The following is a 20,127-nucleotide window of genomic DNA, read 5'->3' as shown; positions in this document are numbered from 1 at the left end:
GGTGTTTTTCGGTTAAAACCGAAAACGCGCGGAACCCTGCCTATACCGCACCGTTTCCGCGAGCGTACCCCACTGACCTCTTCCCCGGTGGTACTGCACCTTCCCACTGCTCCCAACCCCGACACGTGCAACCACCTTTATTTTCTTCTTCTTCCTTTTCCTCTTTGAAGGTAACAATCACAATTCTGTCCGTGCGTTACGTCAGACACCACAAACCATCATCATACGAAAACGCACCGTTTGACACCCACTCGGAAAGCAGGCTGACACGGTGCAGGGAACCGGGCGGGGTGGGCGTCTTTCGTGCACGCTGCGTATCAGCGCTTGGCGCCGCCAACGCACGATGGATCGGCGGAGATCGTGGCGTATGGGAAACTCTGTATACGATGAAAGTTCGCCCACCCCACTGATCTCGATTGTAAAAGGCTGGATCGCGGATAGGGAGCGCGAGCGTGAAGAAACCGGCCGCCATCTTACGGTGCTCACAACAGTCGCCGCAGCGATCATGGCAACTTCTTGCAATTACGGTCGTACCAACCGTACTGGCAAGGTTACAGGGCCTAAATTTATACAGGTGAGTCACTCTTTATCGAGGAATAAATAGGCGTTCATTCTGTATATTTAGTTGACCATTATGAAGTGTTTTTTTGCCCAAAACGAGCACTGGATGCAGGTTGCTTGATCGCTCTTCCGACGTTCAGTCGAGCACACTTGCATTTTACCCGGCGGAAAATATAGTTTGAGTGCATAATATGCTTGAAAGAGCACGTTACACTACACAGGTAGTGTTGTCATCAATATATGTGCGAGCACTCGAGCGCTTTTTTGCATGCATTGCTAGCATGGTACACGGTGTTCTCTGTGGAAGCAAGTGCCACATTCATTTCTTTGAATTACCTTCACGCACAAGTTCGGTATTACGTCATAATAATACCACGAGGGTCATCTTTTTTCATGTATTGGTATTGTTTTGTGCCTTGGTTTGATTTGTGACAAAGAATCCTACGTAACGGTAGTGTGGCGCGACTTGAATAACGCCTTTGTCTGAGCTGTATCGTCAGCTTGTTACGATAGTAATAATTTGTAGCGTGTCGTGCTATTTGAAGCAGTTTTTAAGGCAAAAGTGGTCTCTCAATACAGGTTTCGTCATGAGGGCTACCCAGTGAATAATCTGTGTAGTGTGATACGGCTGGGTGTACAGGTAAGTATCACGTTCCTTATCCACTGGTTTCTACTTTACAGGAAGGAACAACCTCAGTGCACGCACTGTGGTTAGCCTCTCTCAGTTTTACATATTTTCTTACATGTTCACATCAGAAACACACCTTACACTTTAGGCTCCTTCACCCAGCAATATAATAATTAGAGATTATATTTCTTTTTAGAAGAGTTCCCCATATTCTTTTTAGAATAGTTTTTCATCTTTTTAATTTTTAGAAGATACAGGGATTGTAAACCATGTTTTAAACTGATGTTTTAACATTTGTCCAATGCATTTATTAAACAACATATTCATTTTTAACTGGTTGCACCCAAACCAATGTTCTGATGTATTATTTCCTTTGTTGTCGATGCACCATAAAAATTGGAATAATCATCATCAATGCAGGTTACTTCACAGCTGCCTCGACATACTCAAGAAATGGGTGCAGAACCTGCGTAATGCCCACAAACTTTGATTACCACAGCACCTCCAAAAAAGTATGTGTCACATGGGATTTTTAAACGTATTCACAGTATATAATACCTTCTATTAACTGTTGTAGATCTAAGCCGTCTCTACGGTACACTCTCAGAAATTAAAACCGTGAGAACCGTGATAATTGTTTCAGTTAATAGGGCATGTTGTGGAACTTCCACTCTAAGAATGACTGGACCTGAATTCCGCAGCTCCCAAACACAACGAACCCTTTATTATGATGAGAAGTCCTTTGAAGACAGCTCCCAGCATTGCAGCCGTCTCGCAGAGCATCCGGTTCCAAGCAGGCCGGATCGCAGAATGCCAGAACGTGAGCTTACCTCGCGTGGTTAGCTTTTCCCGGCCTCGTCTTTCACACTTGTCAAAAAAATATGTAACAGGGCATGCACATATATGCTATAAGAAGAAAATTATTTCTTGAGAATGCACTTCTCGCATTTCTCTGGCTACTGGTGTTGTTTACATCTACTGTTGATCACATTCATTTATCACGTATTATATTCTTATATATACTATTATATTAACACATATTTGATCACATTAAATTCAAAATTCATCATATATAAGAAAATACCAGGAGGGAAGTTGTGATTCATTGCTCATTCTAACCTAAAATTGAGTGCTACAAATTTAGAGAGAGTACCTGTCCATTGTCATTCCTAAAATATATATTGTCATTGTAGCAAGGTCATAAAACAATAAATGTAGTCTTTTGTGACCTCCCTGCACGTTCATTGTATCCTGAAACGCATAAGTGCAAGAAATAAATCTTGAACTTGAATAAACTTGATGTTGTATGAACTTGACATAAAATGTTGAATAGTATAATGAATGATATAAAATATTGAATAAACTTGAACTCGTATATTCTCTTTACTCATCATCAGTGACCTTCTTTACAAAAGCATATCGTGTTAGATTTTTTTTGTTTACGTTTCACAGACGGGGTACACGAGGGCCAAAATGACAAAATCACAACTGTTTCAAGCTCCAAATCGTCCTGCTGCAATTATCCTGTTGCAGACCATACGTGTGTAGTGCAAGAAGGCCCTTGCACATCAAAATGTAAGATGGGAGTCACAGTTAATGCAAAGTGGTTCCTATGAGAGACTTCGATGCTGAACAAAATTGTGCAAACTGCGGAAGGTGCCATAGAAGATATTCAGAAAGCGTGTCTGGTCTCACAACGGTGCTACGACGCTCTCTTTTAGATGACGATGATACTCATTGGAGTTTCAGATGTGCAGCTGCATTTTTTCGAATGTGCTCCACATAACAAGCATGACAAAGTCAGCACTGGATAGCAGGCCCCCGTTCCTAAGCAGCTTTGCTCACGCTGCAGTTGTATTCAGCAAAAGCATGTGAGTACTCCAGAAGGACATTCAGTTTGGCACAACCGCGCCTGCAAATAATCAGAACAAATGGAGGAAGAAACAAACATAGAAGGGCTGTACTTCAAAAAGAGGTAAATCTTGCGTCTCAAGGAGGTGTTACTACTTTTAAGTAACTTAATTGATTAAGCTTACATCACTACCTGATTAACTGTCCTAACGAGCGTGTTCTAATTGCGTGAAGCAATTAGATCACGCTCACAACGTATTTGGGCTGCTTCGGTGTGTCCATATTTGCGAGGCAAAGCACCGCAGTCGTTCACTAAAAGACACTTTCTGCGGCGGTGCTTGATATAAATCATACGAAACCGATACACGGCTAAAACAACGGCTGTGATTCTACAGAACGATCTCTTTCTGCCATGCGAGTATATCCTTTCCCGGACCGTTCTTTATGGAACAATTTTTGTCCAGAACGCAGCACGGGATATTACATACATGGTGGTTGTTAACCTCACATCGTTTCTTGTTGAAATATTGGCTGGGAAACGTACTGTAGTACAATCCCCAGCGCTGCACTGCTGTAACGGTCTAGTTTCGGAATGCAAAACATAACGTAATTAAGAATCGAACGGCAGGACACCTGTGAAACACTGTTAGGATACATCAGTATACTGGCACCTTACAAAATTGTGTGATGACAAGCAACAATCAACGCCTGCAGCGCTATAAATACTCACAATCTCCGTTGCCTCCCATTGTTTCCTATGGGCGCACACTGCGCTTTAGGGCCTCCCAACATGGCGGCCCGAATGCACGCCTCTCCCCCGCGAGCCCCTCTCCCATGCGCCATCCAGCCTTTATAGATAGAGATCAGTGGCCCACCCCGACAGTGCACAAGACGGAGCAGCGCAGCGACCTTGCGAGACGACAGCCCGTGATGAATACGTTGTCGTCAGAAGGAAAAGAACCCAGTTCGCCGAATAAGGCGAAAAACGGCCACATGTTCCAAGGCTATCGTGAAGGAATCTTTTGTCTGGAGGCACGGTCTGGTACCAATTGCCGATAGACTGATAGAAACGAACAAAATTCGATTCAACCGAGACCTAATTCGTAGTACGTATAGGAGAGTAATGTGCAAGTATCTGGAGATATATACAGTCGGTTGAGAGCATCTAAATTTTAATGAGACGAGACTTTCGTGGAGAAGACTGCACTTCAGGGTCCGACCTGAAGAAGTGCAGCCTTCTCCACGAAAGACTCGTCCCATTAAAATTTAGATGCTCTCAACCGTCTTTCTTTCTGTTGCGAGACCTAATTCTGAAGAAAGTTTGATGCCATGAAATCGAGATCACCTATAACTGGGAGGGAAAATCGGAATAATAGCGTCAGAACGAAATATTTTGCTCGATTTTTAAACCTATAGCGTTATAGGACAGCCGTGTTGGTCCGTCCGTAACAGTTGCGGAGCGATTAAGAAGAGCGAGAAGAAGATTAGGAAAAAGAAGTTCGAAGAAGAAGACGATGAGTGCATGCAACGTCACGATTACCGAATAGGCTTTGCCATGGCGTAACCTCAAAATTCAGTCTACTCTTATATGCACGGTTATGTTAAATGAAAATTATCGAACGCCACCACTAAGGAAACTAAAGGCAGCAACACATCACGGTTCTTCCCGGTAGCAGCCAAGTAGTACGTTACCCCCAATACCTTACCTTTTAAAAGAGGGAGCACCGTACCCTCAATTACGGGTACCCGTCCAGGAAACGGATTATACAGTTCACATCAAACCGTGCATAAGTCATAATTCACAACGGAAAAAATATCCGTCCTGCACTGCAGATCCACAAAGCACATCCGTGGACAACTTCCATAATGGTTTATTATAACGCCGAATACAAAGAAGAGCTAGACAACGCACTTCCGATGAATTATCCCTACATCTATAAAAAAAGCGTGACGTCAGATCCACACAATCCATTTTTTAAGGGACATGGAATGGGCAGCGGAAAAAAAAAACGAAAAAGAAAAACAATGGCGTTTCTTACCGAGGATGAAACAGAAAGCACGTGCTGTCCGGGACGCTGATGGCACACGCGCACGCTTGGGTAATTTGGAATAATAAAGGAGGTTTGATGGGAACCTTGAGCATATGTAAACATGTACAGGTAGCGTGGAATATTTAAAGAGATGTACACGTTGGTGATGTGAAAGATGGCTTCGTTGTAGGTCGCAAAATTGTTGTAATTTTTCCAGGAGTTTTCCCACAACGTAACTATATACTATTGCTTGGTTGGGTACTGAGACTACAATAATATAATTCAAGACGTTTAGTCGGTGGTTAGTGCTTACTAAATTTTACTTATACTAAAATACAGGTATGGCAGGCTGATAAGATTCTTGATGAGTGGAAAAATAATAAAACACATTCTCGTATTTTAAATAACAAACGAGTCGCAATATTGGTCGACCCTTCCAATCTCTGAATTGCAAGAAAACAAAGAAAAGTATGTTTTTACATTAAAATAAGGCACTCTTACCTCCGTCGTAAATTCGTTCGAGAATATAGCAAAACTAAAAGGGACATCAAAGCAACACATGACGACGGACAGGCGCACGATGAACAAACACAATGGAGAAGAAAAAAAAATGGAGGGAACAGGAAATAACAGACAAGATGGCAGCATTCGCCACCTATTTTTGCGAGACTCGTGGTCTTTTCTGTCAATGACCGGTACATACGACGGAAGTCGACCTTTTCCGGAGAATTTTTTGAAAAGAAAGAAAGAAAAAAGAAAAGTCTGGCGTTTATATTCTTCTTCATTCGGCAACTCCCGAGGGGGTCGCATATATGGCTTCTAAACACCTCACGAACCGCAAGCTGTTGCAGTATAAAAATGATAATATATAAAAGTACTCAAAAAATGAAGATAGCAATTCCTGAAACATTCTCGACTTTTAGAACATAGTACCTCGCAATATTTAGTATTAAACAAAAGCAATTATAAAATACAATTTAATGTTTCATGACTTTTCCGTGAAATCGTTTCACTTTTTACACCCGTTTACAGCACCCACTGAAGCAAAAGCCTAAGCCCAAGCAGCACAACATTTTGGATCAACGTTATTTTTATTCCGTGTTAGCGCAGCGAAGCAACTGTGGCTATGAGCAGCCTACAGATGCGGACAGATGGAGAGAGGACAACGGAAAGGAGAGGGGGCTGGGTGTGAGTATGCGTCCTGGGCCGACTTCAGGAAGAACTGTGCCGACATTCGTCTGGAAAGTCTTCGAAAAACCCATGGCCCAATGTTGGCTCCATATTGGCAATATTGGCCCGATATACGAGTAGTATTAGACACGCATTTCCGATATAAAACCAATGTCGGGCCAGTACACTGTGTTGCTTGGGAGAGGACGGGAGTAGCTGATACATACTTCGAACGAATACTTTCACTGCAACGCTAGATTTCGGCATTTTTCGACATTTACAACTCTCTAAGGAACGTCGTGACAACGAAAAGCAGGTCGGGCAACCTCTCCACCACCAGTTCCAAGTGTGCATATCGGTCAATCTCCTGAACTGCGGAAGGCAGTCATCAGACAAACCCCCCCCTCCCCCCACGCATTACAGCTCCTCTCCTCCCACGTAACATGCAACCCTACAAACCACGAACGAAATAAATATTTAGGTCGCCATAATGACATCACGAACATTTCCTAATCAATCGGAACACAGAAGAGAACGTGTTCGCGATCCACCAGCTCGGAACATGCAGCCGATCGAGACGTTACTTTCGCGCTTGCTATCGAGCCGTCATTTTCTGCAGAAATACAACGAAAGTTCGTGACTTCCGAGAAACAGAAAGAGAAAACGTAGCAGACGATCGGGCTTTCCACCGGAAAGGCGAGCCGAAGTAGATCGAATCCAAAACTCATCTCCGAGACAGAGCATTTTTCATGCAGAAGGGTTGCGATCGATTGCGGGGTGAGCGACCGCGACCACCTACATTGTTTGTCCCAGTCCATTTTTATATTTATTTTTATTTATTTTTGCCTCGTGTCTAGCGTTGTTCTTCCTGAACAGAATAGCAGGCGTCTGTAATAAACGGCGATTACATAAGAGAATTGGATTCGTGGTCTGCCCATCGTTTATTTCTTCCTGTCTCTCTCTCTCCTTCGCTTTTTTTCTCTCTCTCTCGCTCACTTTTTCGTTCATGGACTTTGCAGACGACAGCACTGTATAACGGCTACTGACAGGAATTCCGCTATGTGTCGCTGCGGGACCATTCTGCCAGCTCGAATGGCCCCCTTGTGCACGCCTTGGTAACGTAATGCGTTTATCTCGCGCTTCGTTAGACTTACAAGCGTCGTCTCTCTATGCCCCCCCCGAGAAAGAAGCCTCACTGATTATTCTACGATAAATGTTTCCTTTTTCCTAGTCGCTTGCTGCGAACGCAGACTCATATCTGCATAACGTGAAACTTACAGTGGTGAGATCAGTTCGAGGAGTCCTATAGGTGTCGTCTTTCTGTATCATCACATTTGTGGGACTAAATGGGATGGCAGGGGCGCTGGGGCAGCACGGAACAAATCGCGATCACTTACTACGAAGAATCACTTACTACGAAGACTGAACTTTACGTATACTAAGAAAATGCAGGGTTTGCGGATGCGGTACTGCTTCGCTGAATTCGGTCGGTTCTTCTTCCACAGGTGGACGCGGCGATTATGATCAATACAGACTGACCTAGAGTCAGTAAATAAGCTACGCTTATTAATTAAATTAATTAAATAAGCGTAGCTTATTTAGTGACTCTAGACTGACCTGCTCGAGGTATGGCGCAGTTAATTACTACCTAAAGCCGTGATAGTTACGCTACTTTAGCAGCAGAGGCGCCTCTTTCCTTATGGCATGATAGTATACCGACGCGAGAGACTTCCGATTACGAGAATTCCGGGTCGTGAGATAATTGGTCGCGTGCAAATCTCTTCACTGATTTACCAGATCGTGTATGAAGTTCTTCAAAACGAAGCTATACACCTTTCACGCGAACCAGCAAGTAACTCACCATTCGCGCAACTCGGTCGCTCGGTCAATAATCCACCTGCACTCGATCAAAAGTGGCAGCGAGTCCTGTGCACGACACTGGCAGACGACACAAAGAAGCAGACGGCACTCTGGGGGTCACACTCACCTGCAGGACAAATGGGGGAAAATTGTATAGTGACAGAAAACGGACAAAAATGTTGGAGAACATTTCTAGCATGCACAAGTCGATATACGGTATTTTCTCCACAGAACTGACACTGATAGAAGGTTCACTTGAAACAACTCCAATTATACTAAAACTGGTATAACTTCAGCGCAACCCTTCCAGTAAAAACACGACAAAAACTAGCGCAACCGCACAAAGAGCACTGCTTCTGATTGAATGAAGTGGTAACTTGGGTTCGCAATTGATACCAGCAAGTCGAAGTTACCGCTCTACTCGACAAAAAAAATTGCTAAAAACAAGCCCAAGTTATCACTTCATTCGAACTCAAATCACGCTTAAAATTTGGCAGTTAGATTAGGTTCTAATTAGGTTCTAATATACAACCTAATTAGACAATACAATAGGCTCTAATTACACACTGTTTCAACACTTAATTCAGCGGTGGTACAGGAGCCACTAGAGAGCAAATAACATACGTGTCAACATTTTCACACAAAAATGTGCTCAACACTTAGTAAACATCCATTTTACCCAGAGATACCTTTATAGAACATAAACCAGCATCCAATCTGAGCCCTCTTACATAGACGACGCGCGCGCGCGTATACTTCGAGACCATAGTAACACAGCAGCAGGGCACAAACTCTCTCAGAAGTCACAGAGAAAGAAACATATCGTTCGGAGGTACTTCCTCTACTGCTACAATAATAATTCGTGGCTTTACGTAGCTAGACAGCTTTCCTCTACCGCTAAGCTGCCGTCTTGTTTGCAATGTCTTTGTCCTCGTAACAGCTAGGCATGCAGTTCACGACCGGCCCTCCTGGAAGACGTGTCTTTAGGAATACGCTGTGCACAAGTTAATACATATGCAGACACGGTACAAATATACCGTTGAGGTTCCCCCTTCGTAACAAAGACAGACTCCGGGGCAGGTCAGACACGATTGTCTGGGGGATCCCCCCCAGTAAAGACGGACTTTGCGATGCAGACCACGTCTTGTGTGTCCTTTTGCGAGGCGAGTCACGTACGAAAGTTGCTTCAATCTGTCGTCCGACGGAGTCAACCGGATCAGACGCTGAGTATATATTTGTGGGAAAAAACAATCGTATATCGGACGTCCACCTAATAATAGGACTACTCGATAGCAGACAGGAGTCAAAGCATCGTCGAGGGATGTTGTAGTATAAGGCAGTGGTAACTATAGTGCTAGACCTAATTCTGGTCCAGTCACAAATAATTGTTACTTGCTTACTTTTTATACCTTATCTGCTAAAAGAGTTGTGACAGTATGTGCTTAAAAACGTCACAGCATTGTACAGACACGTACTTCAGGAAAAAACTAATTATTTTTCTACATGTCGTATGTCGAGATATATACCCTCGAATACACGTAACCATTAACCTCTGAAGTCAGAGGAACAATAGCTTCCTACTGGTAGCCGTAAGCACGTGATTTCTTCCGAGATCCCTCACTCGGGGAGACGTATGATTGGATGTCAGTGCCGTGGATAAGTTTCGGTACCATATGTACCACGTGCCGATTTTCTGCGAGTTTATGATCCCGTTCGCTGTAGAGACTGAGAATTCAGGTTTACATCGGCGCACATGATTTTCTTTCACATAGTTTATTTGGCATATCATATAGGACGGGTCTCGCCAGCCATTTAGTAACTTCAAACAACTCTCTTTGCATCGATGACCCAAGCGTATTTGAGACATCCGCTAAGAATGGCAGATGGATCTCCAAGCACCGTCAATACATCTCTTCCTCTTTTATATGTGAACGTATAGAGCTTATCAACATCCAGACGCGGAAGACTGTCCGTTGTTATCATCGGATAGGTAAACAGCGTGACCGTAGGATATATACACATCCGCGTAGGTGCCCCCTAGGCTTTGAGCCTATTCCGCGAATTTAACAAAACATAGCTATTTCCGCGAGTTTAAACCATTTCGCCGACGTCGTGTGTACGCTCTGCCGTTGGAAGGCATTCCGGTAGATTTGTCGTTGCTGTCGCTCACACCGAGCCATAGTACACGGCCATAATGGTGTGAGAGACGGACGCGTAGCAAGCAGCCTTATCCCTTGCAGTGCAAAGACTGTTCCCCGGGACAATTTCCCGTGGCACCTGAAACTACCCGTGTACGCAGTACGCCGAGACTAAATCGATTTGCGCTAAAAACGTCGCACGCTTCATTGACGAGCCGGTAGAGAATTCTCGTGAAACGAGCGGGTGCGTGACAGTTCACCTTCACGCACCTTCACAACGCTGCACGACATCAGAGAAGAATGAAAAGTGCTCCCGTTTCCGGACAACCGTTTCTTCCAATACCAATAGCCCGCTCAGCGTGCTGAGAGGCGGCTAATGAAATTACAAAGATGCTCGAGTACTGATATAATGCTTTTCCAAGTGCTATTACGGACTGATCTTTTTTTTTTATTTAGTATAATCAATCTAGCTTAAATACTCATACGCACAATATTAATGCCGTCGGCGCCCTCAACGCATTAACCTCACTTTTTTTTTTTAAATATAATCTTTGTCTTTAATTGGCGAAGCCTTTTAATGGCGGGAACCGTCGGGCGTTAAAAGTATTAAAAGTAGGAATGAGGAACATAGCTGTTGGAAAAATGTTGCGCAGTTTATCGGCACAGACGGTAGACGGCATTTTCGCTACAGAAAATATATCGTGCGACTTCCCGGGAGACACTGAAACGTGATGCCAGACTGACCACAGTATGATATGTCACGGATAATGATGATTTATGGTTCTTCCTCTTCCATATCGATCTACTATTTCGATCCATACTTTTATCTGAGCAAGTTATCAAAGCAGGTGTATTCCATAAAGAGGTGCAAATCAGGTTTTCTGTTGGTCAGCGCTTCCACACCTCTTTTTTGTCCGATATCGTTTTTTTGTAGAATACCATTCCTCGGCACCCTTTTTTATGCAAGATAGCGGATATAAAGACTGCTCAAGAAACGATCCTTTTCTATTTTCCAATGTCGCCATGTTCTTAACGCGCTCATACGGGATACGTAGACATCTTTCAACGGCCACAAAACGTGCTATTTGCTATTTTTGTATTAGTACATTGTATCGTTGTTTTGTATTGTATTGTATTGCAATTTCTTCCACTTTATCCTTCTCGTATCACCGTACTTATCATTACACACCCATCAACCACCCAATTTTCCTCCCGCAAAACAGCCCGGCATTTTGTGTCACCCCGCAACACAATTATTTCACCCCCCCCCTCCCTTTCACAATCCGAGTTATACAATTACCTGGACGCAAACCCTCCAAGGCCTCGCTTTTATATACCACCCCTTCCCGAATAACACCGCATATCCTTTATATTAAACTCGTCGTCGCCAAAAGAGTTGCCTGTCACGCAGAGCCCCGTTGTTACAAAGAGCTGGGACGCGTAACGCCATTGTCGCAACCATTGGGACCGAAAAAAGCCGAAAAAAAACAACAACAAAGAAACAGAAAGGACGACCCCGCGCGCCGACAGCGACAGCATCAGCGCCAGTTTTGAATGGCGCATCCGCCCTTTCTATACAGTGCCTGTGGCCCCAAGGTTGGACATATATACAGCAACAATATTTTTTGCCAGACTATACGTGGCATATACCTGTACTCTTCCGCTGCGTGGCTGGCTGCTGGTGCTTTCATGTAGTGGTATACATAACGTGGCTTTCGAAGAGGATGCGTGCACTTTGCGCCTCGAATGGCGCGTGTACAACAATGTCATTTGCACGAAGCGTTGTGCCGACTAGAGTCACTAAATAAGCTTATTTAGTGACTCTAGTGCCGACCAGTATACCGCTTTCTTTTTCTTTTTTTTTTACTCATTCTTCGTTATGTTTACGTTGGTCGTCTAAGTTACAGCGCTCCACGCGGTAACCGCAGGAAGCTCATGATATGGCATGGTTGGTAGCAGGGTTGCGGAATGGGGTCTCCCATTCCGTTCCAATTCCATTCCGAGGAATGGAGATTTGCGATAATTCCATTCCTTTTAATTCCTCGGAATGAAAAGGTATGGTGTTCCTGGAATGGCTTGGCAACCCAATTCCATTCCGTTAATTCCCTCAAATAAAAGAAAAGGGCCGGTAACCATATACTGGCACGTCCAGCAGTGCTAGAGGAGATTGTCATTACCAAGCACGGAAAATGCACAAAGGGTGCGAGGGCAGAAACCCAGCACGTTGAAACCAAAACTGCCACTGTTGCGCCCAGACCATTCCATTCCCATTCCTAGGACAGTTTCCGCCATTCCATTCCAATTCCATTCCGGGCTCTGCTAAATCTGGAATCATTCCGGAATCATTCCAACTCCGGAGTGGCAACTGCGCAACCCCTGGTTGGCAGTGCTTGGGACAAAAATTTACGGAACACAGCAATGGCGTATTTCTTCATCGGAGTGGCCCGCTGCTAGCTTTCGGGAAGAGATCGAATAAGAAACGGGTGACCATGTCTATTCTATCCATCTCTCTGTATGAGTAACCGCTTGTGGTTGCCGCTATAGGGTATAGCTACAATGGAGAAATGCGACACCCCGGTGTTCCGTAAACTTTTGTCCCAACGGTGAAAGATGAAAGTCACTGAAAAGGCTAGCCAGCTGTAGGGATCGGATGTAGGGGCAATTTGAGGCTTTGTTTGTTTCTGTCCCTTCTATGTTGTTCCAGCCTAAGAACATCAGTTTATCTTTTGTCCCAAGCTGTACAACGCATTTAAATAACGCTTAGTTAAATTGAGAACGCGGATCAAAATGTGTATACTAACTCCCCGTTCATAGATTTATCATCGACTTAGATATATTAGCTAGCATTAGGGAACCATAGCGTAGAGAATCGGAGCCAGGGGGCGGCGTTGGCATGGAACGACGACACTTTAGTGACCGTTCACTGCCGCTCAACCATTCCATGCATGATGAACGGCAGCACTAATGATGACGACTGGTTATAGCTTCGCTTGACGAAGCACATGTTTCGTTAATATTTTAGCCTCATTTATGCATTATATCTTGCCAGGTCTTTGTACTATTTTTATTATCGGGATTGGAAATTTTGGGAAATTTTTCGATGTCCAATTTATTCGTCTTTATGCGTATCCCTCCTCTTCGAGGGAATGAACAACAGCCAACTGCGAGTAATTAAGAATGAGTCAATAGACTATTTTAAAAAGGTACGGGCGCCATCAAGCGCGCGACGCAAAGCAGCATGGGAACTTTGAGGGACATTGCTCTGTCGACTGCTTCGGTTATGGTTTACCCTGGCTGACGCTGCTGACGCGCAATGTTGTTGTTCTTCCTCTACCTCCGCCTCTGGCCGTCGCATAATGCTTTAAAGCGCTCTATGTTCCCATGAATCCTTGCGTGCCACAGGTGGCGCTTGCTTTTCTAAAAAGGTCTATAGCACACATACCAGCATGGTTCCTCGTGCACTAAGTGTCAGCTCGTGATCGTGTCCTAGTTCTTCGAGTAAGTTCTACGGTATAGGCACTTACGGTAGTGATTGCGTAAAAATAACTCATCTCCCAATAATAAAATTTAAACACACACGCACACATATATCGCCTAAAGCACTGCAATGAACCAGTACAATGAATAGCCTGCGGGCCAAGAAGTTTCCTGTAGTTAGCTTACACTATCTACCAAAAAATCATCGTAAAATCCTCCCAGAATATTTAAAATATGCAAACAAAAAAGTGTGTTGCGCCAAAACTTATCGTCCAGCTGGACGAAATCTCTGATTTGTCGCTAGACAAGCTCGTTTCTCGGCAGGCGGCGCTAAAGGTCGCGCGATCTGCCGACAACACTGGTGAAGACTTCTCCATTCTAAAAACTTGTTTTTCCTCCCATACTGCACCCAGTAAGGGAACCAGTACCTATGCTGATTTTGGACGTAAGTATCAAGATAGCATTTCTTAGTGTCTGTATCGCACCTCCGTTTTCTTTCTATTGGTTTTCGAGATGAAATGTGCTTTTTTAACGTTCTTCCTGCCAGTGTAGAATCAGATTACAGTCTAAGAAAGAAAAGGAGTAATTTTAGTTCGTTTGGGGACTTTAGACGCACTGCCAGAAGTGGGACTAACTGGAAGAAAATTTCGTGCGAAGGAACTAGTATTCGCTGGGGACTATATGTAAAGGACAAGGGACAAAAATTCAGGGGCCAAAATGGGAAACAATTGCAATCTACGGGCTTAGAAGATGCAATCCACTGTTACTTTAGAGTCTAAAGTAACAGTGAATTGCATCTTCTAGACCCGTAGATTGCGAATGCCTCCCATTTTGACTCCCGTGAATTTTTGTCCCTCGTCCTTTACATGTACTCCTCAGCGAATACTAGTTCCTTCGCAAAAAAATTTCCTGCACTTGCAAGAAAAGGTTGCATCCCATCCTCTAAAGTCTTAAGAACCATGGAGCCCTAAGGTTCCATCCAAAAGACCTAGTACGCTCTAAAGTTTAAGGTGTTCTAGTAAACAGACAGTGCCTATTACTCTGGGTGGATATGTCGATTTGCGAAGGATAGGCTTCTTTATCTTTCGTATACCCGTCACTCGCGTCGGTGCAACCTCATGTTTGCGGTACGTGCCAGATGTAGTAGTTCATGTACCTTGAAATCCCCTGAACTCGTCAATAGCTCCGACGTCTGAACAGTGCTGCAAGCCTGCAGCCCTGCAGCATCGAACCAGCGACACCACCATTTTGGTACACGGTGAACAGGCTCCAAGAGAACCTTGCACATTTCAAACGATGAAAGGTGAAAGTCACTGAAAAGGTTAGCCAGCTATAGGACTCGAACCCACATCTTCTGGATTGCCGGTCCAGGGCTCTACCATGTTGTTCCAGCCTCAGAACATCAGTTCTTTCATGTACATTTCAAACGTTGCTTAAACGAGTGGACGGACAGACGAGTATATGATATGCGAAGTCGTCCGTTGCCGAAATGCTGCTGTCGTCGCTGCTGTGGAGCCACAGGATGTGACTTTTTTACTTCTAATAATAATAATAATAATAATAAGTTTATTTTTGTTTAGATACCCCAAAAACAACCACGAGGGTCTTCTTGTCATCTAAAAAGAGTGCTGTCCAATAACGTTCTTCTCCTCAGTATAATTTTCTCCATTTGTTCTTTTTTTTAACAGTTTATGTCGTAGATACAGCTGACATTTTTTTTTTTTTTACAAATAAACAAGTATTCAATTTCTCTTATACTTATAACTGTCGCTTTTCCTTTATCGTTATTTTTTAATTCACGCGGCTGCGGGCTTCCTGAAAATGTTCACGGTAACCGTCCCGAAAGTACGATAGGCCAATCGCCTTCTTCCTTCGACGTGGCTGACGTCACACTGCTGATCTTTGATTGGACAGCTTCATTTACCGTATCGTTCTCGTTGCGTGCCTCCGACCTACTAAAACTGGTTAATAAAGTGTCGGTGAAAGAAACACGTACATTCAGCGTAGAACAGGCAATTAAGTCTCCAAACACTGTAGTCCTTTGCAGTCGCCACCTTTTCGAAGCAACACAATAAAACTTGTCTCCAATGCAGCCATTCAAGGCTCTCGCCAAGACGGACACGTTTTCCATCACTGCCATATTAAAGGAACGTGCACGAGTTAATGCGTTCTTATGACCATGGCCTCGAACACTTCCATCGCTTGCGCCATTCTATTCTTTGGGAGCGCTTCTGCAAAGACCGGATGCTATGACTCATGTCTTTCCATCAAGGCGTACATCCTATTCTCAATAGCCGGCAATTAGTGTTGTTGAACGAGCACTCAGTGATTCCATGGATTTACTGGGAATGAGCTTTTAATGTCTTCAGCAATGCCAATTTATGTCCGCTACAAAGCCCAATCTAACTCAATGCTGTGCAGAATCTTCTGTGAGTTTCTATTAGAACTCTAATATAGCGTGGATATTTTCACTGAAAATATTGTTAAAAGAAAGGAAAGTTATGTAGCAAGAATAGCTGGTGGTGACAATCCATGACTTGAAAACCCGAGACGAGGTAGGGACGATAACAGACAAACACAAACACGGTCTCAAACTCAGTTCAAAGTTTGAGACCGTGTTTGTGTTTGTCTGTTATCGTCCCTACCTCGTCTCGAATTTTCAAGTCATGGATTGTTAAAAGGTTGAGCTTTCTAAGTTCTGTTAGTGAGATGAGTTCTCCTCTTGTACTTGTTTGCAGTAATTCAATTCGTTCTGCACTCTCTATTTTTGTCACAAATTGGCGGAAAGCGACCCGAAATTTCGCGCCCTAATCACCATAAGGTAAATCGGTTCGCCACATCCGGTTTTATGAGAAAACGTGCTTGAGCGAGGTAATTGCAGGGGGGGTCTTTGGTTCAGTACGGGTTCCCATCCGGAAGCTTCGCTGATGTTGATATTAATTGAATCAAGATTGAGATTGATCGATGGACGGATGGATGGAGACTGATGAATAAATGTAATGCGGATAAACATGAGGCGTTGGAAGTTAGTTGACCAAAAAGGTGTTTCATGTAACTCGAACGAACCTAAGTTAAAAAACATATATATATTATAGAATGGTAAAACTAACGGTACTTGGTGGGCAGTCGTCCTGCGCAAGTCAAGACTGTTTTGTATTGTCCCCATTTAATTAATAAATTGAAATAAATTATGTAATTTTTAAGATGCCTATTTTCTCTCGGCTCTAAAACAGACATATAAAAATTACATGTTACATAAAACATCCTATGTCTACAAACTTCCAACGCCTCTTCTTTATCCGCATTACACATAGCATCAATCTCCATCCATCTGTCAATCAATTAATCTCAATCAATTAATATCAGCCCCAACGAATCCTCCGGCTAGAAAAACCGTACTGAACCAAAGAATACCGACCCCCTCCACTCCTAATGAAAACATATCTCGCAAAACTTCCCAACACGCGAATGCAGAGAACACAAGTATCATATAGACATTTAACTACAGGCGATGCATCACTCCTATATTTCTTTCCGTCCGAGATAACATCGTTACCTTCATCGTCAACATCGGTTATGCTTTCCTTTTCTCTGCACACGATACCCTGTGTGGTTAATATACCTCGCTCCGGTTCGCAAGAAGACGGAAGATTGAAAACTGACAACACATAAAACCAGATTTCGATTAAACCATGACCAGCACACTCGAACGGATGAGCACAATGCCTTTCTCCTTTATCGTCCGATACCGGAGCAACGCTTCAACAGAGCAAGCCAGACTAATTACGAGGAAAGACGACAGAGACAGTGCTGCTGTAACGAAACTGGAGCAGGGAGTACCGAAAACAGAAGCAGATACACAGTCCTATAGGTTTACCGGAAAACGCGACGAATATATAATGACTGCGGGTATGTACTGCAGCACCCGAATCGGGGGAGCTTTCCGATTTACCATGATGAGGAAAGGGACCAAGAAGAGGAGGGACAGCAGCAATTTGAAAACGAGGAAGCTTCAAAGTGAACGGCCATTATCTCCCTTCAATTGGTTTTTCATGCGCAAGGAGGCACCTATTATTATTTGTCGTCTCTTTCGAAAGAGGTTCCTCGTTTTAGGCGCCAGCGCTGACGCTGCGTGAGGCGTGGTCCTTTCACGATGGGACTCTTGGAACTGAAGAATGATTCGAAGGCCATGCGAGTACAGGCATTGAAGTGTACTCAATGACGTTCTTTACGTCGTTTGTTTACCGATCTGACACACGCCATGGCAGATATTAAAGGATCTTGGGAATATTAGGCCAGTATGCCCAACGATGAGCCAATATTGGCAGAACCTTGGGAATATAGGGCCAATATGGCCCTATATTCCCTATATGGCCCTATATAGGTGAGCCAATACTGGCTGCACATTGGGATTACTGGTCCAATATTGGACCGGTATTCCCAATGTGCAGCCAATATTGGGCCAAGGTACTGTGCTGCTTGGGTCGCTGTGCGACAGAGGCAGGATGCGCCACCAAAGTAACCATATAAGCGCCACCCTCAAATTATCACATGGGTATTATGTATGAAATACCAACAAAAGCTTCCCAAACACCGTAAGGCGCTTGATATAACGCAACCATAAGGATGGAGCACGAACTTGAGACATTTTTAAAATTCGCGATTTCTCGCAAAACAAAAGGCACAGCCACGAAACATCAATGGCTTAGTATAAAGCTTAAGTCACTCTGATCTTTTAATAATCCGCGTTTATATTGAGCATTCTTATATCGTTGAACAATAAAAGAGGTTCTGAACAGAATGTTCGACTCTCAAACATTACAAGCACCAGCTCCCGTGGCATAGAGGTGAGGTGAGGTGAGGTGAGGTTGGGTTAAGTTGGGATGACCACTTTCCACACCGAGACTGGGTGGTGACGCGGGTTCGACTCCCCGCACCGGCTCTGCTGTCTCGGGGTTTCCGTCAGACTTTCCAGACGAATGTCGTCACAGTTCCCCATGAAGTCGGCCCGGGACGCATACTAACCCCCCCATCCCCCACTCCTTCCTGCTGCCCTCTCTCCATCTGTCCATGCTTACGCCGCTCATTGCCACAGTTGCTTCGCGCCGTTAACACGCAATTTAAAAAAAAATCATCACAAACACATCTAGGTAGCACCCCGCGTACACTTTCTTTCTTTGAAGTCACTTCCTCCACTCCTACAGAGAGAAGCAGAGACAGTGGCAGCATAGCATCCCACAAAGTGTAGACATTTTGTGGGATTCATTCATCACTGTCATTCTTCCACCCTGTGTAAAAAAGCTCGAGGTCTCTCAAATGCAGACGCCTTTTCACCCGTTAACGAGGAGTAGTCACTCGAGCACGAGTCAACGCCGCCCCAACAGCGGCAGCATCAACATCAACAACAGCTCGGTAAGTACTATAACCCGGAAGAACGGGACCATACCATCCCGAGCCCTCTGTGCGGTTCTATTCAACCCCCCCCTTTTTTTTTTTTTGGCACCAGTCACAACTCTACAGGCAACTACTGCAGCAGCTGCCTGGTAGGACGAACAGTCCTTTGAGCAGATGTTGACGCCCTCTCCAAAGCGGTAATAACATGTAACAAAAAAAAAAAATTGAAACGGGAAACATAATGTAAAGCAGTACATCGCACCTGTTCGGCAGTGTGTAAAAGCATTTCCGCGCCGTGCACGGTGCGCTCTCGAAACGCCCTCTATGTGTGGGTGGAGTGAGATAAGAGTAAGAGAACTTGCCGAACGGTGAAAAAGTAGTAAATAAAAACTGCTTTCCTACCCTAACTGTCGGTGTCGTAGGTGCGATTCGTGTCGTCGCCTTCTTGTGGACAAGAAGTGAATTTGGGTGGAGAAATGCACGAGTAGGCTGCTTCGCAGCGGAAGTGCTGTGCGGGAGCTTGCTACCCCTATATTGCCCTGAATATCACCCTCATCGGATTCACCGTTCGTTTGGGGGGGGGGGGGGGGGCTCTGAAGTCTAAATAATGGCGAATTCGGGTGGTCATTTCGTGACAACGCGGCCCAGAGCTCGGAAATTGCTAGTCTTGCGCCCGCGCTGGATCACGTGACCGTGGCCACCCGAACGTGAGTGGCAGGAATCTAGCGGTTTTAGTAGAATAGAGTAGAGTAGTGAGCACCCTTTTGATGCAGGGCAGACTCCCAAGTGGAGTCATAGGTGCAGAGTAAAATAAAATAAAATAAATAAAACGCAACACAACACTCGTATTCGGCACTTAGTTCAGGTAGTATATCCTCAGGAGTTTTCAGCCATTTTTTTCTTCTTGAGTTTTTCCAACTCTACCAGATGGCGCTGCGTCCGCCGCAGCCGTTCTGTGGATTCTGCCGTTGTTGTATCGGTTTCTGGTTCCCAATACAACCTATAGATGATGTCTTTT

At 44.3% G+C, this 20,127-nt stretch overlaps 1 protein-coding gene and 1 long non-coding RNA gene across 4 annotated transcripts in view; one reads left to right on the top strand and one right to left on the bottom strand.

Moving 5' to 3' along the window:
• LOC135368730 (uncharacterized) overlaps window positions 1-20,127 on the bottom strand; it is a 103,086-nt gene that overhangs the window by 37,497 nt on the left and 45,462 nt on the right. For 2 of the 3 annotated variants that reach the window (XM_064602205.1, XM_064602204.1), the window contains exon 2: window positions 8,102-8,227. The exons of the other annotated variant lie outside the window; for it this stretch is intronic. In XM_064602205.1, the coding sequence (XP_064458275.1) occupies window positions 8,102-8,104 (3 nt within the window). In that variant the 5' untranslated portion in view covers window positions 8,105-8,227. The remainder of the gene's footprint in view (window positions 1-8,101; window positions 8,228-20,127) is intronic. 3 annotated transcript variants of the gene reach the window in all.
• LOC135367922 (uncharacterized) lies at window positions 437-2,595 on the top strand. Its single transcript, XR_010414582.1, has 3 exons — window positions 437-574; window positions 1,141-1,201; window positions 1,610-2,595. It is a non-coding gene; the product is annotated as an uncharacterized LOC135367922 (long non-coding RNA).

The sequence above is a fragment of the Ornithodoros turicata genome, chromosome 9 (genome assembly GCF_037126465.1).
Source record: "Ornithodoros turicata isolate Travis chromosome 9, ASM3712646v1, whole genome shotgun sequence".
Lineage (NCBI taxonomy): Eukaryota > Metazoa > Arthropoda > Arachnida > Ixodida > Argasidae > Ornithodoros > Ornithodoros turicata.
Note: the sequence above shows the minus strand (reverse complement) of the source record. Positions and strands in the feature narration are given on the sequence as shown.